Source organism: Onychostruthus taczanowskii, unplaced genomic scaffold (assembly GCF_017590055.1).
Source record: "Onychostruthus taczanowskii isolate IOZ18803 unplaced genomic scaffold, ASM1759005v1 scaffold112, whole genome shotgun sequence".
In the NCBI taxonomy this organism is placed as follows: domain Eukaryota; kingdom Metazoa; phylum Chordata; class Aves; order Passeriformes; family Passeridae; genus Onychostruthus; species Onychostruthus taczanowskii.
Genome location: NW_024497852.1, coordinates 1348395 through 1370907, shown reverse-complemented (window position 1 = coordinate 1370907; position 22513 = coordinate 1348395). Strand labels below are relative to the sequence as shown.

General features: G+C 53.2%; 1 protein-coding gene across 10 annotated transcripts in view; it reads left to right on the top strand.

The window, feature by feature from the left end:
- Nucleotides 1–22513, top strand: part of PTPRS (protein tyrosine phosphatase receptor type S) — a 126535-nt gene that overhangs the window by 90939 nt on the left and 13083 nt on the right. For 2 of the 10 annotated variants that reach the window (XM_041425709.1, XM_041425701.1), the window contains 14 exons: nucleotides 565–870; nucleotides 2664–2857; nucleotides 3278–3304; nucleotides 5152–5269; nucleotides 7711–8301; nucleotides 8974–9071; nucleotides 9221–9474; nucleotides 9856–9949; nucleotides 10137–10352; nucleotides 11924–12081; nucleotides 12946–12957; nucleotides 14670–14782; nucleotides 17006–17053; nucleotides 20401–20498. In XM_041425709.1, the coding sequence (XP_041281643.1) occupies nucleotides 565–870; nucleotides 2664–2857; nucleotides 3278–3304; nucleotides 5152–5269; nucleotides 7711–8301; nucleotides 8974–9071; nucleotides 9221–9474; nucleotides 9856–9949; nucleotides 10137–10352; nucleotides 11924–12081; nucleotides 12946–12957; nucleotides 14670–14782; nucleotides 17006–17053; nucleotides 20401–20498 (2327 nt within the window). The remainder of the gene's footprint in view (nucleotides 1–564; nucleotides 871–2663; nucleotides 2858–3277; nucleotides 3305–5151; nucleotides 5270–7710; nucleotides 8302–8973; nucleotides 9072–9220; nucleotides 9475–9855; nucleotides 9950–10136; nucleotides 10353–11923; nucleotides 12082–12945; nucleotides 12958–14669; nucleotides 14783–17005; nucleotides 17054–20400; nucleotides 20499–22513) is intronic. The other 8 variants (XM_041425735.1, XM_041425716.1, XM_041425742.1 and 5 more) reach the window with 5 other exon arrangements.

Genomic DNA, 22513 nt, shown 5'->3' with positions numbered 1-22513 from the left:
GAGGTTCAGACTCTTAAATTTAAGCCTCCTGGCAAAAGATTTGCTTTTCTTACTTAATTTTCACAGATCTCTTCAAAGAAATTCAAGATCCCAGAGACTGAGGTTGGAAAGTGCTTTCCCAGCCAGAGCAGGATTTGCCAGGCTGCTGTAAAACAGGGAGCCAAAGGAAAGGGCTTTTATAGGGTGCAGCTGGGTGTTTAGCTGGTGCCAGCTTAGTGGAAGCAGCAGGACCCCTCTTGGCTGGCCCGCTTGCTGGTTTAGTCCTTTGCTTTCCACCATTTCAGTTTTGATGCCCCATTTAATTTCTGTTGGCTTTTTTTTTTTTTTTAAAAAAAAGAAACCTCTTCATTTCGGAAAAAAAAAAAAAAAAAGACAACAACAAAAAGCTCTCTTCTCTTTTAATTTTATCTTCCTAAACCAAACTTTTGTACGTTTTATTTTAGATTTTTTTGTTATCATTTTTCCTTTTTTTTTTTCTTTTATCTTTCCCATCTTTTGTTTTTTTTCCCCCCTTCCCTTTTCCCTTCTTTCCCTCTCCCGCTCCTGAATTTTCCCCCCTCGTAGAACCGTCTGCCCCCCCTCAAGATGTAAAATGTGTCAGCACCCGCTCCACCGCCATTCTGGTAAGTTGGCGGCCGCCGCCGGCCGAGAGCCAGAACGGCGTCCTGGCCGGCTACAGCGTCCACTATCGAGCGCTGGACTCGGAGGACACGGAGCTAAAGGAGGTGAATGATATCCCCCCAACCACCAGTCAGATCCTGCTGGAGTCCCTGGAGAAGTGGACCGAGTACCGCGTCACCGTGGTGGCTCACACGGAGGTGGGGCCGGGCCCGGAGAGCTCGCCGGTCATCGTGCGCACGGATGAAGATGGTGAGTGAGAGGCTTTGGGTTCTGCTGGGGGGCTCCTGTCCCGTGCTGGGGGGACACAGCCAGGCCCTTCCCGTGGCTCTCGAGTGGTGCCAGGGCAGAGCCGGAGTGGGATCCAGGATCTGAGTCGTGCGGCATCCTCTGGTGCCATCACCCCATCACCCTCTGGTGCCATCCGAGCGCTGGGGTCTGTAGGGTTCTCCTCCCCTGGATTTTGGGGTCTTTCTTCAGATCTCTGAGTCTTGACTGCACCACTCCCCCTGAAAAGGTGCTCTCACTGAGCCAGGAGCAGCCAAGGCACTAAAAACCTTTGCTCTAAGGAAACCTTTGCTGCCAGAACTTGAATCGTTGTACATCCTGAGCTGGAAGGGACCCACAAGGATCAGCCAAGTCCAGCTCCTGGTCCTGCATGGGACAGCCCCAAAAATCCCACCCTGTGCCTAAGAGCACATGTTTTAAAATATGAGAGTACTTCCCACACATTCCTTGTTACTGCATCCCTTGTTACTACCTCCTCCTTAAGTCAGAGCTTTTGTCAGTCGTAGAAGGAGGAATCTGTAAAAGTTTCAAAAATCTTAGGTGACAACAGTTCAGTGGCCCCACTCAGACACCTGAATTTTCCTGGTATTTCTACAGTAAAATAAAACCAGGGAAAAGCATGAATGGGTGCATGAAGGGAGAGGAGCACCCTCACTGTGAGGGCAGGACCTCAAATAATACAGGTCAAGTAAAATATGGAAATCCCAAAATTTTCAGGAGTTCTTCATCTATTCCAAATAAAAATAATATTTAAAAAGCAACAGGTTTGTCCCCAGCCTTGGTCCTGTTTCCCTGAGCTTCTGCCCACATCCAAATGTAACATAGAGTACCCTGCTCAGAAAGTGTGATTTCCTGGTAGAGGAGGCTGCCATGCCCTGTGTGATTAGTAGTAGTGTTTCCAAAGATTCAGCCCAAATTCCATCCAAGACATCTCTTGTTTTCTGTCCTGAGATTCTGCAGTTGTAGCCACCAAGCCCTGTCCTGCCAGAGAGATGAGGGAATTCCAAGGAGAAGCCCTCTCCTGATCCTCTCCACCCTGACCTCCCACAGGCGGGACCAGGGCTTTTCTGGCTCGCTGGAAGTTGGCTTTGCCCTCAGAAGGAGATCTGGAGCTATAATGGTTCCTTCCATCTGAGCAAACTGGGCACAAAGGAGCCTGTGGAAGGCTGGCTGGATGATAGATGGGGCTGTTCCCATCCTGGGGGTGTGGCAGCCCAGTCAGAGAGAGAGAAAGCTAGATAAATTTTCCCAGAATTGGCCTGGGAGACTTTAGGGAGCTGGAGATAAACAATGATAGCCAATTATTAAAAACAACCTGAAGGTGTTCTTTTCCTAATATCTGTTTTCTTGTTATTCTCATAAGATTGTTTGTAAATGGGCATCTTGCTAATTAGCCGGTCAGTGAAATGTATTGATTAGATGACCAATCAGGTCTACCTGCATCAGAGCAGTTGTAAAAGGAGCAGTCTGTAGTAGAGACGTGCTCTTTATGCCCCTCAGCCTGCTGATGGCTCTGTGTCATTTCTTACTGGACAGTGACACCACGCCTGTGCCCAGGCCGTGCAGACCAGGTCCCACAGAGCTTCACAGTCCCACAGAGCTGGCAGGCCAGTGCCAGGTGATGGTGCACTCAGGTGCTCAGGTCTCCCCTCCTCGCAGAGCTCACATCCAGAGTGGGCACTCCCCAGACGAGCAGGGACGGGCTCCAAGCAGCACCCCCAGTGACTGGAGCCCCTCTCTTGCCTCCCTGCCCGCAGTGCCCAGCGCTCCACCGCGGAAGGTGGAGGTGGAGGTGCTCAACTCCTCGGCCATCCAGGTGTTCTGGCGCTCGCCGGTGCCGAGCCGCCAGCACGGCCAGATCCGCGGCTACCAGGTGCACTACGTGCGCATGGAGAACGGCGAGGCCAGGGGGCTGCCCCACATCAAGGACATCATGCTGGCCGACGCCCAGGTAAGGGCTCACCTGGGCGAGCCCGGGAGGCTGTGGGAGGGGGTGAGCCAGCCCTGGGCAGTGTGACTCTGCAGAAGGGCCCTGGGGACCTGGGACACGGCGTGGCTGTCTCTCTGCGGTTCCTTTGTGCTCCCAGACAATGTTGCTGTGGAAGGGTATGCGCTGCTGTCCCAGCACTGAGATAAATATCCATCCTTCCATTCATCCTTGCTGTGTCTAGGAAGTCTTTTAATTCAGGCCAAGGCCGCAGTGGAATCTACTAATTTCTCCCACTCTACTTCTTCCCTCATGCTTGCCTGGTAACTTCTGACCTTGTGTGGCTGCTTGCTCAGGGACTCCTTCCTCATGCTGTGTCTCTGTCTTTCCCTTCTTTCCCCTCTTGTATTCTCACGTGCCAAACCTCTCTTGTTCTCTGCCCAGTGGGAAACAGATGACACTGCTGAATACGTAAGTAAAAACATAAAAATCCTCCCATGCTGGTTCTGCCTCTTCCCTTCTCCCACTTCCTGTTGTGGTGGTATATTTTCCTTTTCCTTTTTTTTTTGTTTTTGTTTTTGTTTTTGTTTTTGCAGTGCAAGTGTGCCTGTTTTAGAGCCTGTTTTGGTGTTCCCATGCATTGTCCCCTCCCTGTCACTGCTCTGTGCCCCTCTGTGATCGTGTTGTTTGTCAGCACGCAGCAATCCCACAGGGTTTTCCCTTTGGCTCTGAAGGAAAGATGGGTCTGCTGCTCCTCCACGGGGAAGCAGATGGCATGTTGGATTTGGGACTGCTTTGAACATGTGAGAATCCTAAAATAGTTTGGATTGGAAGGGACCTTAAAGGCCATCTTGTTCCACTCCCAGCCGGGAGCAGGGACACCTTCCACCAGACCAGGGAGCTCAGATGGGCTGCTCTGTACCACCTCTGTGTCTGGAAGAGACAGCCTGGGAAGCACTGGGAGCACAGAATCCTTGAGTCCTGAGCTACCATGGCCTGAACAAATGCTTTGTACTCTCAAAGGGCCAAGATTCTTAGAAACTCATTGATGCAAAGCACTGAATCATTATGGGTGCTTTTACTTTTGAAGTACCTTAAAATCAGCGTGGCTCATTGGCATTTGCTATTTCTGCTAAAATGATAAATGTTTTCCAAAATCCTACAGCTACCAAGGAGAAAGTAGGAGAAAACATTTTCTTCTTGGAATGACAGGGTTCTGAGATGACACACAGCTAAACTGGTGGTGTTTGTGTCTGCTGGGGATTGCCAAGTGAGGGGCCTCCCTTTGAGGGATGGAGAATGAGTCTCAGGGAGGCCAAGCCCCTTTCCTAAAATCTCAGTAAAACCCAGTGGCAGGTGTGAGAGCAGAACAGTTTTCTTGACTTCCAGAAGCCAGACCTGTCCCTGTGGTTGATGGCCTCCAAAGTCACTGATCAAAATCCCACTGTTCAAAGTTCTGCTGTTCCACTCCCAGCTCACCATCAGGGGAAATAGTTATTTTCAGGCCTAACAAATTCTTCCCAAGTGCTGCCCTGAGATTTAATATTGAATGCACAAAGGGGTGAGGAGAGGGGAAAGCCATAAAACATGCACAACATTCCCATCTCCCTCCTTTCTGGGGCCTTGGGGAAAACCCTGCTGCATGTGCTGTCATCCTGTTTGATTTAGCACGGGTGTTCCTTTTCCAACACAGCCCTTTGAAAGGCTGGATCCCTCCTGGGGAAGGGATGTTCTTGAGGCCAGTGTTCCAACAAAAGCTCCTGGGAGCCAGGTGTGGGGAGGCTGATAGAGGATGGGGAAGGAGGGGGTGGGATTTAGCAGGGAGCTTTAGCGTGAGCGGAATGTGTCGTCTTGCACTTTGCATTCAAGCAATCCCTTTAATATTATGAAAGCATTAAAAATATCTCTTGAGGAGAGAAGAGAGGGGTAATGGTGAAAAAAATGTAATCTCCCTGAAACCTCTGAGCCTCCTCTGAGGCCGCACAGTGGAGTGGAAAGCTTTGAAGGGAGCGACAGCATTTGGATGCTGAAGTGGTTTGTGTGAAGACAGGGATGTGTGAGAGGCAGATCTGGAGGAGGATGCCTTGCACAGGGCCCTGCAGAGCCAGGCTGTGTTTGCAGAGCTGTGAGTGTCTCGCCAGGGGAACGGGGCTCTCCCCCTCTGCCACTTCCCACAGAAGCCCCAGAGTGTCTCGTGCCCTTGGATTTGGTGTTCCTGCATGCTGGAAAAGGGCTGAGACTCCTGCCAGGAGGAGAGAGCTGCTCTTGGGTGTGGGCCTGAATATTGACACGATTTCCCTTTGGCATCTGGCAAACAGGAAATGATCATTGCTGGGCTCCAGCCGGAGACTGCCTATTCCATCACCGTGGCCGCCTACACCATGAAGGGAGATGGTGCTCGCAGCAAACCCAAAGTGGTCACCACCAAGGGTGCAGGTGAGAGCCTTTCCCTCAGCCACTGGGATTCACCCATTCCCTAAAGCCAAGGGGCTTCTCCAGACTCACCTTCTTTCTTCCCACTCCCTTCTCAAAGGAAGAGCCAGACTTGCAGCAAGAGCCAGGCTGCCCCAAAGGCAGAGTTAGATTTAGAGAGGCAGAAATCCCTTCATTCCTCACATGCAGCCCTCACCACAAGTCACAATTTTCTGTCCAGTGCTTCAGAAAGCCCAGGCACACCCAGAAACACAACAGAGGATGAACTTGTCCCTTGTAATCTCTTGGGCTGTAAATTCCAGTGCATCAGAAGGAAAGGGACTCTTCCTGGTCTGATGGAGAGGCTGCAGCTTTGCAGGTGGCCCACGCAGGTACACTGGGGACAGCACAGCTCTGCTCTCAGGGTGGTGACTTGCAAAGACCTGAAGAGCAGCAGGCAGACAGTGGTGCTTGTCCTGCCCACTCTTCTCTTCTGGTACCATGTCTGGGTGCACATCCCCTGCGCTCAGGACTGCTGGAGGGAGAAACTCTGACAGTATTGACCTTTCCTGGCTCCCATTTCTGGGATCTGGGCTCTGCCTGCACATACCTGCCAAAGCCTTTTCCTTCACTCACCCTCTTCTCCTTCCCCTGCAGTTCTGTCCTTGTTTCTCCTCACTAACTCCCTGCTCTGCTCTCCTTCTTCCCGAGGCTCTCCACCCTTTCTGTTTTCCTCTCCTGGAGCCTTTCTCTCTGCCTGGCTCCCTTGTCACTCTCCCTTGTCACCCTCCCTCATCTCTTCCCATTAGGATTTGCAGTGCAGGTGATCAGTCACAGAGGGATGTTTTCTCCAGTACAGCAGCTATTACCCAAAACTCAATTTCCCCCGACTTGAAATAGCTATTTTAAAAAAAAATCTTTCAAATGGCTCTGTAGCATTCTTACCTTCTTTGCCGTGTTGAGTCAATACACCTTCAGAGAGGAGAGATTTCTTTCTTTATCATTCAGGGCTGGGGGCTGAATTTAAATACAGTAATACATCTGATTTTCTCCTTTACTGTCCAAACCAATTGCAAAATAAAACACTTCCCCCTCTTTGAACTTTCTTCTCACCTTTATTCCAAACAATATTTGTTGTGCAGATGTAATACTTTCAAGCTCAGCTGATTACAGTAACGTTTGTGATAAAAACTGAAACATAAAGGTAATGGCACTCTTTTTCTCTTTAATGTGTTCCTTAGGCATTCCCAAGGGAGGGGCTGGCTCTCCCAGCACCGTCCCTGCCGTTCTCTGGCAGTTTGGAAGGAATGCAGCATTTGTTTCAGAGACAGCCCCTCGTCCCCACTGCTGTCAGTGGAGGCAGCAGGCAGAGTTCCCCAGTGTGACCCTTTCAGATCCTGCCCTGCTCCCTCATGCCAGCCCTCACCCTTGCTCAGGCTCGTGCTGTGGGAGTGGGCTGGGACATCTCCCAACTCCATTTTCTCTCCTCCTGTCCAAGCAGGAGAAATACCAAGGCGGAGAGAGGGAAATGAGATCTCTAATAGTGGAGCTGAGTGTCAATGACGCGTGAGCTGCTGGAATTAATGCTCTGCTTTCTCTGGCTTCGGGGATCTCTGGGCCTGCACGTGTCATTTAACTGTGGCTGTGGGCTTGCTTAGCAGTCAGGCAGTGCCAGGGCTCATTAGGCAGAGACATGGCACTGCTGAGCTCCCCAGAACCCTCAGACATGGGGGAGCTCACTGAAAATGCTCCAGCACTGTGAGTTCCCTTCCTCCGGAGGAGAGGAGCAGCACAGAGTGAGCAGCAGCTCTCCCTGCCCTCTGCCTCGCACACATTTTGGGCTCTGGTTCCTCTGCCTGTGCTTCCTTCTGTGCCCAAGTGGGTGATGAGCTGCCTGCCAGCCATGTGAGCTGGCCCTGTGCCTGCTGCTCAGGACCTGGGGCTGCCCAGACTTCCTTCCATCCTTCACTGCTTCACCCTCAGCTGCTCTGGACTCCCCAGCCTGGCCCAATCTGTTCCAGTCTCTTTCTGCATGAGTTGGGCTGTGTAATGGAGAGAGAGAGGGAGGTTGGGACTTTGGAGACTCCAGGTTTGTTTTTCCCTGCCCTGGGAAGCAGCTGGGACAGGAGGCTGGGAGTCTGACTCCTGAGTCTGTTCTTCCCAGTGCTGGGAGGGTGAGTGGTCCAGGGGCAGGGGAGGGGCTGTGCACATCTTTCCGTGTGAACAAAGGGAAGGAAATAAATTCAGGAATGTCAGCAGCTCACGGCTGACGTGTTGGCAGTGCTCCTCATTTCCCAAACTGTTTAGGGCCCATCCACCTGTACAGGGTGGCAGCAGTTTGGGTTCCACGGAGCCGAGCTGGAGCATTGCTGCTGGCTTGAGAAACCTGCTGCTGCAGCTGAAGAGTCCCTGCAGCTCCTGTCCCCTGCCCAGCCTTGGCTGAAGGTGTCTCTCTTCTCTCCTAGTCCCAGGAAAGCCCATCCTGTCTGTGCACCAGACAGAGGAGAACACTCTGCTGGTGAAATGGGAGCCCCCTCTGGATGCAGAGGGCCAGGTGCTGGGCTACCGGCTGCAGTTTGGCCGCAAGGACGTGGAGCCTCTGGCCACCCTGGAGTTCTCAGCGCTGGAGGACAAGTACCTGGCTGCCAGCATCCACAAGGGCGCCACGTACGTGTTCAAGCTGGCCGTGAAAAGCCGGGCTGGCTTCGGGGAGGAAGCCGTGCAGGAACTCACCACCCCCGAAGACATCCCCAAGGGCTACCCCCAGATCCTGGAGGCGAGCAACGTCACGTCCATGTCGGTGCAGTTCGGCTGGCTGCCCCCCGTGCTGGCCGAGAGGAACGGCGCCATCGTCAAGTACACCGTGGCCTACCGGGAAACCGGTTCTCCCGGGAACCTGCTGGAAAAAGAGCTGCCCCCCTCCCCAGAGAACTCGTACACCCTCAACGGCCTCAAACCCAACACCGCCTATGATGTTAAAATCCGTGCTCACACCAGTAAAGGCCCCGGGCCCTACAGCCCGACCGTCCAGTATCGGACGTTCCAGCTGGACCAAGGTAGGACTCACCGGTTTCTCCTCCCTCTCTCCCCTTGTGTCCGGGGCTGGTGCCGGGAGGCAAGAGAGCTGGAGAGGTCAGGCCAGGCTCAGCCAGGCTCGTGAGTAAATGCAAAGCACTCTGGTGTCACACTCAGTCCCTCCGCTCCTCTCTGCCTTGTGCCAGGTAAGTCCCTTTTACCACTTTCTTCTAAGTTAAGTCCGGACACCTCCTGTCGCTGGCACCTGAAGGGGGGGGCCAGTCGCTGTACAGGTGGGAAGAGCATTTTCTTCAGCTTTTGCAAACAGCCAAAAGAAAAGAGCAAAAATTAAAAAAAAAACCAAACAAACAAACCCTCGAGCCGTGACCTGCGATGGGTTTTTCTTCACCTGAGCATGCTCAGCCAGGCAGCACCTCGTTCCTGCAGCAGCCACCCAGGCCCAGAGTGTGGGGGCAAAGGCACGTGCCCTCCTGGGGTTAGGCATGGGGACAGGGAGCACAGGGAGATGGACCTTGGCAAAACTCAAGCACAGTGGAGGAGGGAGCAATCCCTTCAGTTCCTGCAGCCAGACCCAGCCTGGCAGGCCCCTCTTCCAGCACTTGACATTCTTTTCCTTCTCTTTCCTGCTCTTCCTTCCCTCTGCTGCCTTTTCTTCTCCTTTCTCCCCTTCCTCCTCACTTTTTTCTCTGCAGTTTTACCCAAAAACTTCAAGGTGAAGATGGTGACAAAGACATCTGTCCTTCTGAGCTGGGAGTTCCCTGAGAATTACAACTCTCCTACCCCATACAAGGCAAGTGGAGTGCAGGAGTTTCTTCCCTGTGTGTGCCCCAGCTCTGCAGGGCTGGGTGCTCCGTGTTCCCTGCTCAGCACAGGGATGGGGAGGAAGGAGCTGGAGCAGCACCAGCCTTGCTCAGGGAACAACCTCCTCCCCTCCCACAGATCCAGTACAACGGGCTGCACGTCGACGTGGACGGACGGACCACCAAGAAACTCATCACCCACCTGCGGCCCCGCACCTTCTACAACTTCGTGCTGATGAACCAGGGCAACAGCATGGGGGGGCTGCAGCAGAACGTCGCAGCCTGGACTGCTGCTGACTTGTTGTCCAAGAAGCCAGAGGTGACCCACAAGCCTGATGCTGATGGCAACGTGGTGGTGATTCTCCCCGACGTGAAGAGCTCTGTGCCTGTCCAGTAGGTTTCTGTTTTCTGCTTAACTGCAGGGGTGGGGTGCTCAGTTTGTGTTTTGGGGGTCAGCCCTGATGGATGGAGACCACGACAAAGCCCCAGGGGCAATACCAGGAGGGTGATCCCTGCATTTCCAGCCTTCCTGACTGTTGCCTTTTGGAAGCACTTCCACAACTAATAGGGAAAGCCAAAGAAGTGTGCAGGGAGTGCACAAGGAGACATGGGGCTGCCACTGAATCCAGCTCTTTCCAGGAACAACAAATGTGCTGAATGCAAAATAAAGGGCTTGAGCCAGTGGGGCAGTTTGGGCAAACTCGCATCAGTGTGTGCACTGCCTTCTTCCATGGCTAATTCCTTCTGTTTCTTCTCATCATTCCCAACATTTAGAGCTTTCTACATTGTGGTGGTGCCTCTGAGGAAGTCCCGGGGAGGACAGTTCCTCAACCCCTTGGGAAGCCCTGAGGAGATGGACCTGGAGGAGGTGAGTGTGGGTGAGACTGGACTCAGCTCAGGGGGAGAGAGAACAGCTGGAGTGGGATGGGGACCTGAGGGCTGGGAGGGGGATTTGGGGTACCTGCTCCTCATTCAGAGCAGCCAGGCTGGGAGGGCAGGTTTGGCTTTCCTTGCTGCTCCTTGGCAGGCTCTCACGTGTTGCTCTCCTCCTGCAGCTGGTGCAGGACATCGCCCGGCTGCGGCGCCGCAGCCTGCGGCACTCGCGGCAGCTGGACTTCCCCAAGCCCTACATCGCTGCCCGCTTCCGCTCGCTGCCCTCCCACTTCATCCTGGGCGACATGAAACACTACGACAACTTCGAGAACAGAGCCCTGGAGCCAGGGCAGAAATACGTGCTCTTCATCCTGGCCGTGCTGCAGGAGCCCGAGGCCGTAAGTGCCGCCTGCTGCCCGTGCCTCGCTGCTCCCTGGGGATGGAGCAGGGAGCTGCCGCAGCCCTGCCCTCCTGCCAGCCCCCAGGGCTTTCTCTTTCCAGCTGTGGCTCGTGTGCTTGATGAGCTGCTTCTGCTTGTGCCTGCATTTGTCTCTTCCAAGCACCAAGGACAAGAGGAGCTGTGATTGTCCCAGTCTTTGTGCACCAACGTTGTACACTTGTGGCTCCAGACTGGAGTCCAGAGTGGGGAGGAACAGGGAACTCTCCCCTCAGGACAGCACAGGAGTTCAGAGAGCCCTGGCTCAAACCCCTTTCTGAACAGTAATTTCCTTTAAAGGCTGTTCTTTAACTCCTCAGAGCAGTGACCCCAGACATCCTGCTCCAAGAGCATGTCACACTCTGGGCTTTGCTAAGTTCCTCTTCAAGCACAGATGTTTCCATTTTTTTATGGAAAACTACAAGTTCTCTCTACCAATTCAGCATCTGTGCTGTTTTCACTGGAGCTGTACTTGGCTTTATGAAAACAACTATTTTAATATTTACCTGCCTCCTCCCTCACACACAATAGGAAACAGCCTAATACTTTGTTGTTTTTAAATCCCCCTATGGAATTGTAGCAGGGAGCTATTGGAAATTAAGGGTTTTCAGAGGTTTTTTTCCCCCAATAAATATTTACTTGTGTATTTGATATTAAAGGATTAGGCTGACACGCTCCTGAATGGGTTTCTCAATCGGATTACTGCAGCTTGAGGTAATTTCTGCTTTAGAACAAGGTGCTGCAGACTCACTCCCAGTGGCCTGGATCCACAGCAGCTCCTGAGTGTGGAGCAGCATTCCAGCCTGCTCAGAGCTGATGGAGTTCAAGGACCCAGAGCTCCTGTTCTTGTCCTGTCTCTGGCTGCTCCCCCAGAGCAGGCCATGCCAGTTGTCTGTGCTGTTCAGTTTCTGGAGTTCCTGTCTAGGATGGGAATTCATCCTTAGTCAGGACTCTGAAGGGTTTGAATGTGCCTCTGATCCTGCTCAAGAGCCCAGCTCAGTGCAGAGGCAGCAGAGGACACACACAGTGTTTTACCACTTTGTATTTATTTGTCAGGATTGGTTTTTTTCAGTCACCAGACCAAGCATTAATTCTTGTTTTAATCCCTTCCCTCTTGCTCTGTAATCCCCTCTGACTGTCAAAATCCAGATGGTTACATGAGAGCTTGGGGAAAGTGTTTGTGTGTTTGTGGCAGTGGTGAGGGCTCAGGGCTGTGCTGGAGCAGAAGCAGCTGCATCTCTGAAAGCACAAAAGGGGTGAGACAGGCACAGGGCAGGCTGGAGCCTCACATGAGTGTGATCTTTCCGTGCTCTGTCTCACTGCAGCACTGGAAGGTGCCCCTCATGTGGATGCCCAGGAGCAGGGCATGTTCTCTAGGCTGAAGAGGGCATTTTCCCTGTCAGCATTTGGGTTGTGCTGCAGAGAGCTCTCATCCTCTCCAGCAGCTCCTCCTGTGGAATGTCCTGTGCTTGCCCACTCTTCAGTCCCCACGCCACCTCTGAGCTGAGTTCCACCCTGTTCCCTGTCTTCCAGACCTATGCTGCCAGTCCCTTCTCTGACCCCATCCAGCTGGACAACCCTGACCCCCAGCCCATCATCGATGGTGAGGAGGGGCTCATCTGGGTCATCGGGCCCGTCCTGGCCGTGGTCTTCATCATCTGCATCGTCATCGCCATCCTGCTCTACAAGAAGTAAGAGCTGCCCACACCTCAGATGGTTCTGGGTGTCCCCAGGGCCCCAAAGGGGGTTTCTGTCCTGCCCTTCCCTGGGCACTGGAGAGAGGAGCCCTGAGGCACAAATGCTGGGCTGGGAGAGTCTGCCCAGCACAGGAGGGATTAGCAGGGGGTTGCAGGGATTTGCTGCTGCAGATTCTGCCCCATGGCCCTCCCAGGAAAGCTGTGCTTGTTCCACAGACACTCCCTTGGGCAGTGAGTGTGTCAGGAGTCAGCCTGGCTGCTCCCTGTGCCTGTGGGCAGTGGGGGGATGCAGGGGAGGCACCCCTGAGCTGGGGGACAGCAGAGACCTCCACTGCTCTCAGACTGGTTTTCTGCTGGAGCTGGGAGACAGGAGCATGGTGTGAGGCTTCAGGAGAGAGAAGGGAAAAGCCCTTTTTGTCTCCTTTCCCTTGGCTTTCTGAGCAGCTCGTGGTGTGTGGATGAGAGCTGGGGGTCTCCTGAGCACACACCGGGCAAGGGAAGGGGACAGGAGGAGAAGCAGGGGCTGAGCAAAGTGAATGAAGGTGGCAATGGCCAGCAGAGGTGTCCTTAGCTGGGCCAGCTTGTTCCCAGGGTGGGGAGAGCTCTCCCAGCCCTGCTCCATCTTCGACCTGTGTGTTCCCTTGTGCACTGGAGAGTGCCCTCTGCACCCAGCATGAGGCTGCTCTGGGACAGGGGCTCAGGGGTCCTGGTTGGTGTCCCTGTGGCTGGGTGATCTCTGCTGGTCCCACCTCTGCTGCCAGGGTTAGAGCTGAGCAAATGCTTCCCCCCACCTCTGCAAGTCCTTTCTAACCTGAGCATTTGTCTTGTCTTCTCTCCACTTACTGCTTTCCTGGACAGCAAACCGGACAGGTAAGAGCACCAGATTTGCCATTTATTCAGGTTCTTGCTTGCTGTGTGTTAAGCAGTGTTTGCTGTGTGGGGTTGGGGCTTTGTTGGTGCAGTTCCCACCTCTAGATCTGTCCTCACAGAAACCCCATGTCAGAGTAGCTGGGACCATGTTTGAACTGGGGCAGAAAAAGCAAAGCAAGCCCAGTTTTCTCCTGTTTGTCCATTCCTAAATAAAACAGCCCTTTCTCAGGTTGAGCAGCAGTGACAGTAAATGGCTCATAAAGTGCTGGGTTAATGGAGCACAGAAGCTCTCATTTGTGTGGCTGTCAGAGGTGAAAGTGGGTTTCTGCATGTCTGGCTGCTTCACACGGGCTGTCCCTGAGCCAGTGGCACACAGCAAGCAGGATTCTCACCAGCTGGGCTGTCCTTGTCCCGTGGCAGAAGCTGCTCTTGCCCCTCAGCCAAGGGCTTCTGACAGAGTCTGTTCATGACTGCAGAAATGAGACTGGAAGAGCTTTCGCTGGAAGTAACTGATGGGTTCAGTCCATAAACTGTTAACAGCAGTTCCAGAACTGCAGCAAAAATAAACCCAAACTGCAAAGTGGTGTCATTCCAAAATGCTGCCCCATGCAGTGCTGGCAGGGCTCAGACCACTTCTTCTGGCTATTAATGACATCAAGAGACAGCTAAAAATGTCCTGAATAACCTCCCCTGTGCCTAAGTGATTGCCATTGCTGCTGCAGGCAATTATTGGAGGCCTCTGTGCACCCTGAGCAGGAGAGGTGAGGAGCTCCACAGCCCCTCCCTGGAAGGGCTGGGACCACCTTTCCAAGCCTGGGGATGGGGGTCCCATTCTCTGCTCTCTGCAGAAGCTCAGCTCCCAGCAGCTCATCACTGTTCCTCTGCAAGGAGTTATCACATCTTTAGGTCAGCACTGGGCTTTGCTTCTAAATTCTCTTCAAGGAGAATGAGCCAGGTCAGCAAAGACTTTTTCAGCTGCCTAAGCTAACCTAGCCCATTTGGAGGGAAATATATTAGGAAGCACTTCCATGTGCAGCTCAGCTGGCGGGTTGGAGCGGGCTCTGGTGCCTGGCAGGGAGAGGTGGATCTCAGCAGGCACAGCTGTGCTGGGAGAGGATGTGTCTACACTGTTTGTTGAACCCAGATTTTTAGGGTTCTGCAGTTCAAAGAAGATTGAAAACTGCTGCTCTGACTTCTCTCTGTAGCAGGGCAGCTCTGAGAGCTCCTGAACAAGCCAACAGCAATATCAGAGCTCAACACCCAAGGTCGTGGCCAGGAGATTCTGTACTTTTCCAAACGATTCTGCTGGCTCTGGTTCTCTCAGGCTGGAAATGGCTTGGCCAGAGTTGGAACATTTTTTGCTCTGCAGAGTTCAGTGGAGGCTGCTCTGAGCAGAGAGAGTTCACAGCACCTCAGCTGCTCCTGGCTGCCAGTGTGTGCTGCTGCTGGGAGAAGAGGGGAACTTCCAGACTTACCTGAAAGCTGCTGAGGGGCTCCCAGGCCATTGTCAGCCCCTAAAACGTAGCACTGTCAACCCTTCCAAACCTCATCCCTTTTCTGACGTGTTTTCTGTACTTACACCCTTGGCTGCACCTTTGATTTTCTGTGGGAGCTTTGCACGTGCCTGAACACGAGTAGCTGAGACCACAAGGCCCAGAAGCTAAGCTGCTTTTTCTTTCTGGTCTCTTTTTCTTTTTGGCTTTGTTGTGAAGCAAACGGAAAGATTCAGAGCCACGGACCAAGTGCCTCCTGAACAACGCTGAGATTGCCCCCCACCACCCCAAGGACCCCGTGGAAATGAGGAGAATCAACTTCCAGACTCCAGGTAACCTGCTGCTGACCAGCCTGTCCTGCTGGGAGGGCAGGAGGGGGCACCTGCCCCTTCCCTGAGCCCTCCCTGCCTGCCTGGAGAGCCAGTGCTGCCCTGGGGCACAGCCAAGGAGCCCCAGCCCCATCTGTGCCCAGTGGGGATGCTGAAAGCTGCCTTTGCTGGCATCCTCAAGGACCTTGCACAGGCTGTGCCCAGTGCTGGCAAGGCAGAAGAAGGGTTTTCCTGGATTTCCAGAGAAATTGGTGCATTCTGGGCTGAGCTGCAAGGGCCGTGGCTGTGCCAGACACACCAGAGCACCCGTGCTGCCCTGTGCCCCAGCTGGGAGCTCCTGGGTGGGGAGATGGAGTGTGGCAGGCTGCCCAGCACCCAGTGCTCCAGCCACAGCTGGAACTGGTGCTTTCTGGTGCCAAACCACTCCTGCTGGCAGCCAGGCCTGCCCCTGGGCTCTGCAAGGGGAAAGGAGCTGGTTGCTTGGTGCAGGTGAGGCAGCTTCTCCTCACTTGGTGCAGATGCTGTGATGGAATCCCAACTGGTGTGGATTGGGAGCACCTTAAAGCCCACTCAGTTCCACCCCTGCCATGGGCAGGTCACCTTCCACTTCCCCAGGTTGCTCCAAGCTTTGTCCAGCCTGGCCTTGGGCACTGCCAGGGCTGGGCCAGCCTGGCTCTCAGTGCTGGGCTCTGTGCACCTCCCTCCTGCACACACGTGTCCCCATGTCCATGCATGTCCCAGCTGCCTGCATGGCACCTCTGCAGCACCACTGACACCTCCTCACACAGCTGGACACGTGGCCATGCTGACCCAGTGCCTGTCCACACCTCTGCCTCCAAGTTCCTGGTGCTCGAGGATTTGGAAGGGAATTTATTGTGCTTTTTGGGGGCTGGCTGTTGTTTTCAGTTTGTTTGTTTTTTTTTTTTTTTTTTGCTGTTTGTGCTCGTTAGTAATGTTTCTGTAGCTCCTGTTTCTCCTTCCCATCCCAGTCCTGTCCTTAGCATTGTCCAGTTTCCTTAGGGGGGGCTGGCAGCAGGGACAGAGAGCAGGGGAAGCACAAAGGCTGAGGGGGTCTTTCCAAAATGAATTAGGAAGCAGCTGTTGGGATCAGCCCAGGCTCAGGAGCAATGCTCAGCTGAGGCATGGCAGCAGGGTCACTCCAGGGACAGCAGTCCAGCACAGGTAGGTCCCTAAATCAGCTCTTAGTGCTGCTCTTGCAGGAGAGTCTGAAGGTGTTGGAGATGTTCTGAGTGCCCCCAGCTCAGCAGCAGTTTGCTCTTGTCTGGGTGCTTCCTTTGGGACCATTCTGTGGCTGCTCCAGCTGGAGGGAGGTGGGAGACCCAAGAGAAGGAGCTGCACTCCCTCGGGAGATAAAAATAATAAGCTGTGGCCTTCCAGCTTGGTCTGGGTGCCAGGAAGCAGCTGGCAGGGCTGGTTCATGTGTTTCCCTGAGGGGAGTTTTTCTCTGTCCCCCAGGACAGCAGAGTCAGCTGAGGGTGCTTCCACCAGGTAATGGGATGGATGGAGTCAGGCTTCTGTTGGCCCCGCTGCTTTGGTCATGCTGTACCTCTGAATTCTGGCTCTGGGAGATTTGTAAAGGGCACCTGAGACACCAAGACCTGCATTAAGGCTCTGCAGATCCCAAAAGACACTGCCTGTGTCTGGTCTGGCTTTAGGAGATGCTTTCCTTTCCAAGTCTGTCTGGCCAGAGTTGACCTACCTGGTGTTACTCTGCTCTATCATTTGTGAAGCACTAAAAGGTTTTAAAGGATTTGGGGGTGTTGATCACCTGCCTCCCACAGAATTTTGGAAACACTGGGTGAAAATGGAAATGGATGGAAAAATGAGCTTGGGGTGTGTTGGTGGTGATGGAGAGGCTGTGGTGCAGTTTGCAGAGGAAGAGTCCACAGGTGCTCTCTGAGTTAAAGGCATTTAAATTCAATATATTGTGGCTCAGAGGAGGCCTGTAGGCTCTTCTCCAGAGAGGTGACCCCAGGTAGAATCTCCATGCTGTCCCCAGCAGTGAAACAGAGGAGGGACATGGGAATGGGAATGTGCAGCTCAGACAGGAGAAAGCATAGCACATCTTAGATATCCTGTCCTAATCAGCACAAAAATACCTTTCTTTTCCTCTTTAGATTTATGTTGGTTTTTGGTTTTTTTATTAGCATGAAGTTTTTACAAAAGTGTATCTTTTATTTATTTATTTTTTACTGTTTTCTGCAGATTCTGGTCTGAGCAGCCCTCTCAGTGACCCTGAGTTTGACTTGGAAAGTTAGTTCCTGTGTGTTTTTGTTCCTGTTGGTTTCATTTTTCCCCCATTATTATTTTCCTCTTCTATCACTTTCCTTTCCAATTCTTGTTCCGTTCCTGTTACTACTTTTTGATTTTCTGCCGAACTCTCCGTGTTCCTGCGGTGTTTGCCCATCTCATCCCCTTTCTGTGCCATCTGTGTGTCTGAGCTGTGCTTCCAGTTTTACAGTTTCCCCTTAGAGCAGCTGGGTGCCCGTGCACCCCTGGCTGTCCCAGCTGGATCCAGGGCTGCCTTCCCCCTGTGGAAGATGTTCCATCGCTGGTGCTTGGCTCAGTGTCCTCAGTGTCCCCTGTTCTCGTGCCCTGCTGTCACTGGGGGGTTGTGCTTTGGTGTTTGCAACGCGGGGAAAGAGAAACTGGAGCTGCAGCTGAGAGAGCCACGCAGGCACCTCTTCATGCAGAGGGGAAAGGGCCATGTCCCAGCTGTGGCAGGCGCCTGCTCCTTGGCACCGAGCTGCTCCAGGAGCACAAAGACCAGAGGCCACCCCAGATTTCACAGGGTGCCTCCAGCCACGGTGACTTTGCAGGATAAATGGGCTCTGGCCACGGAGCAGATGTTAGGGTGACGTTTCTGGTGACTTGGCTGCTGCACAGAGAATCAAGTCTTTTGTGATAAGATTAGAGAGATTCAAGTGATTGAAATGTTAGATGAGACTGGCTCGAAGAGATTTCATCCCATTAGCAGCCAAGATCCCAGCCTTGCTGGGTGGTGTGGGCTTGGATTTTTTTAATGCTGGGCAGGGAAGGATGTGAGGTTTCAGCTGACAGACGTGAAGAGTCACAGATGCTGCGTGTGCTCGGAGATGCCCTGAATAGTTAAATCCAAATATTGGTCTCTTTGGCATGGAATGTGTCACAATTGTCCCCTCAACCACCGATGGTAACAGAGGGGTTGTGGGTATTTCCCTTCACACCCCAGAGAGTTCCTGAATTAAAGGACAGAAGAGCAGCTGAGCCGAGGCAGTGCCACCCCTGCCTGGTTCCGTGGCAAACTCCTGGATCCTACTGCAAGCCCCGTGCACTCAGCATTTTGTCCAGGGCAGTGTTTGTTGCTGCTGAGGTTCTTTTATCCCAAAGAGCCCTAGAAATCAATCCAGGAGGAGTTTCTGTCCTGAACAGCAGCAGAACAAGGCGAGTTCCCATGTGCTCCAGCCAGGCTGTGTGCAGGGAGGGTTGGAGGGGAAGCAGGATGGCCCCAGCAAAGGGCAGAGCTGCTGCTCACACTCTGGGCTTTTTCCTGGAGCTTTTATGAAGGAAATCTGTGAAATTCCTTCAAGGGGAAGGTGAGTCCTCATTCCAGACTGGCACAGTGGGCTTTCCCATGCAGCCCAGTGGCTCAGGGGTTGTTGCTCAGGTGACTTCTGAGCCAAGGAGGATCTGGGGTTTTTCTTGCTTGTTATTACTGGGGTTTCAGATTGTTTATTTTCTCCTTTTAACCTACATGTCCATCAAGTGTTGGTGGTGTTAAACTGGTTTGCTATGATCTGGAACATCTCAGCCAGGGTGGCCTCCCCATCCCACACTGAGAGAGGACCAGCTCCTCCCAGCACCCCAGTCTGCATCTGGTGCTGGGTGGATGGCAGCCCCCCTCCATCCAGGTGGGGAGATAACCCTGCTCCAGGTCTGATGGGACAGAACAGCAAGAGATTAAATGGGAGCTTTTCCTCCATGAGCCAACAGAGGTTTCCTGCCCTGATCCCAGCAGGCTGGAATGGAGCCAGCACAGCCCCCAGGATAGTTCAGGGTTATTTTTGTGAGCTTTTTTGGTACATTTCCCCTCTTCATCTATTTTCAGCCCTATTTCCTTGTGCTGAAAATGGATGTGTGGTGAGCTTAGGAGAAACCTGTCCAGGTTTGGCAGACTTATCCCGTGCCCAGGCCTGGGGGAAGCAGCACCTCTCCCAAATCACTGTAAAACTGAGGATGTCATGCTTGCTTTGCCATCTCTGTGCTGAGTTTTCAGAGTATCTGACCATGCTGCTGCCACGCCGCTGCTTTGTCACCCACCAACACCCACGGGGCTCGAAATTCTCCCTGGCTTCCATCTCTTCTCCACTCCTGTCCTCATCGGGGCACTGCCCAGGGCTTCTCAGAATGCTGCTCTCCAGCCTCTGGAGAGGCTGGCAGACAGCATGGGAAGCCTTTGGAAAAACATAATCCCATGCAGATGAGCAAAGCACGGAGAGCTTTTCCTGCTGGGTTTGCAGCATGGCCTCTGAGGGACTGTGGGCAGGGAAGGGTCTCTGCTCTCCCCAGAGCTCCAGCTGCCCCTTTCAGAGCAGGATGTGCAAATCCCAGGCTGAGAACTGAGTCAGCCATGGCTGCTCACCCCGGTGGTGGCTGAGATGTGTCCCAGCTGGACCAGTCTGACCCAGTGGGAGCTCCCAGTGTGGCTCCAGTGAGTTCCCTGGCAGCTCTGGCTGCTCCACAGCAGCACACCAAAGTGCTGGGGGGATTGCAGGGGCAGCAGCTGAACCAGCCCAGGGGCACCAGGCCCAGTCCCCCTGCCTGAGGAGGGCCTGTCCATCCCAGAAGGTGCCAGTGTTCCCAGCAGAGCCTGGATGGGGCTGGTACAGCCCAGCCCACGGTGGTGGAGGGAGGCTGTGCTGCACAGGGAGCATCACCCACCAGCCAGGAGTGGGAAGAGGAACCTGCTGGGTGCTTCCAGGCCTGGCTGCACTCTGGGGATGGTGGAGGTCAGAGCTCAGTGTCCATGAGCAGACTGAGACCTTCCAGAGGCGATGCTGTGCAAAAAACAACCCAGAGAATCCCCGAGGTCGGAAAAGCCCTTAAAGATCATCAAGTCCAGCTCCTGAAAAGCCTCCCCTGCTTCCCCCCATCTGCATATTGCCATCTCCTGCCCACATCCCATGGTTGGCTGGATCCTGCCCTTGCCTCCTTTCTGTTGGAGCTGGTTCCTGATCCCGTGGGTGCTGTGCCATTTGCTGCGTGGGTTCCTCTGGCAGCGTTTGCTCATTCCAAGTCCACTTTGGAATCGCTAACACGCATCTGCTCTTCGGATTTTCCTTTTTGTTTTGCTCTGATTTCCACATTGAAAATGGGGCCATCACGGGAACACTCTCATTTTACTGGTTTGGTTTTTTTTATTTCCTTGATTTTTATTTTTTACTTCCAAGGACACAATTTCGAGCCCTGAATTCTTCTCTTCTAACCTCCCTACTTTCATTGCAGATCTTACATTGTAATTTATTTTCTTTTCTTGTTCCTTCTTTCTTATAAAATGCGCAACGGTTGTGAATTTCAGTTATTGTTAAATGAGATCCTTTTCCTGCTGTCTTGTCTTTTAGGTATGCTCAGCCACCCACCCATCCCCGTTTCTGAGCTGGCTGAACACACAGAGCATCTCAAAGCTAATGATAACCTGAAATTATCCCAAGAGTATGAGGTATGAGCAAGAGTGAGTGCTGTGCATGGGTTTGCAGAGCCAGGAATTAGGGAATTCAGACAGGCCTTCATCCAAATGAACAGCTTCATCTTAAAGACCTGGTTAGCTGAAATTTAAAAGCTATTCATGTATTGGAAGTTAAGTACTTGCTGAGAGCTTTGCTGGGTTCAATTCTGGTTGATAAAAAGAAAGAGGTTGGTCCGTGAGCTGCTCCTGTTGGGTCAGCAGAAGCTGAGCTCCCTCAGAGAAGGGATGCAGTCCTGGAAGGTGCTGCTGGATGGGATGGGAGCTGCCCTTGGGGTACCCATGACTTGCTGCTGGGCACAGAGCAGACCAAGTGAAGGGCTGTGACCCCCCTTCTTACAGCTGAGCTTGGCTGAGATGAGCAGGGAGTGCTCCACAGCTGATGCCATCAGCTTTAAGATCTTTAAGACGGGAAAACAGGATGATTCGTGCTTCCTTGTCATGTCTCAGGGGTTTGTGCACATTTTCCCTGTCCTGGGAGTGTTTGGTCACCCAATCCCAGACTGCTCTGGGTTGGAAGCACCTTAAAGCCCACCCAGTGCCACCCCTGCCATCAGCAGGGACGTTCCACAGGCCCAGGGTGCCCCAAGCCCCAGTGTCCAGCCCAGCCTTGGACTCTTCAGGGATCCAGGGGCAGCCACAGCTGCTCTGGGCACCTCTGCCAGGCCCTCCCCACCTCACAGGCAGGAATTTATTCCTAATATCCTACCTAAAAGCTCTATCAGTTTAAAGCCCCTTGTCCTAGCATTCCATGCCCTTGTAAAAAGCCTCTCTCTGCTCCTGGTTTTGCTGTTGAAAGACATCAAATGCCCTGACATTTTTAGCCTAATGGTGAGTCTAGACTGCCTGTGTCTGCTTGCAGGCAGGGAGCCAGGGGATGTTTTCCAAACAAAGGGATGCTTTCTCCCTGCCCTGCCTCCCGGCCATCACCGGGCACCTGGAGCAGGGGTCACACCTTGGAGAAGGCACATTTTGCTCTGCCGGGGTCTCTCCTCCCACGCTGGGTCTCGGGGGCAGCAGCAGCTCGTTCTGTGCTCCATGCAGATTCCAGAGGCTGATCTGCATAATGCCACATCCCGAGTGCCCTGGCCCGGAGCCAGCCCAGCCTCCTCCGGAGGGAGAGCCAGAGCTGAACAAACATCGCTAATGAAGTGAAGGCGAGGCATGATTAGAGGGATGGAGAGCAAACAGACACATTACAATAGTATAAATACCCATTAGTTAGGAATTCTCCGCAGCCGGAGCGAGGAGCAGGAGCTGTTGTGTGGATGGTTTTGTACCAGCTGTGCCCGGGCAGCTCCGGGGTGGGCACAGCCAGGGAGGGCAGCAGGGCCAGCTCAGAGGGGTGGATCTGGGATCTGGGACCCTGTCCCCAAAGGGTGGCAGTCAGAGGGAGAGCCAGCAGCAGCAAACACAGCTCAGCACGTTCCTGCCAAGCCTCCAATTGAGGCAAACCCCAAGGGCTCTGCAAAATGATGAAGGAATTAAGCCCTTGTTTTATTTAATTCTCTGGCTGAGGATTTAGAGGTAAACGTAATTAACCTAATTTCCATATCTGGGACAGCTGGACTTCAGAGAGGAGAAAAAACCCAACCACCAAACCTGGCATAAATCACTAGGACAGGCAGTGGGGATTTTTCTCTTCAGTGCATTTTATTGTTTGTTCCTTCATCCCTTCTAGGAAAAATCCATGTTGATTGAGTGTCCTAGGGCAGGGGTCCTTACCCCTGTTTTGTGCTGGGGGATGCACTCTTGTCCCTGCCAGGCTCCCGTGGGGCTTCCTCCCCATTTGCACTGGGAAACCTTTGGTGCTGTAGTCCAGAGGGGGAATGACCTCAGATATTCCACTTGGGGCCAAGGGAGATGGGACATCAGCTGCTCCACAGGGCTGGGGCTTTCCCACAGCAGAGCTGGGTTCTTGCAGACCGTGATGGAGCCCTGCAGAGCCACGTGGAGCAAGTGCTCAGAACTGCATTTGCTGCTTTTCTCCT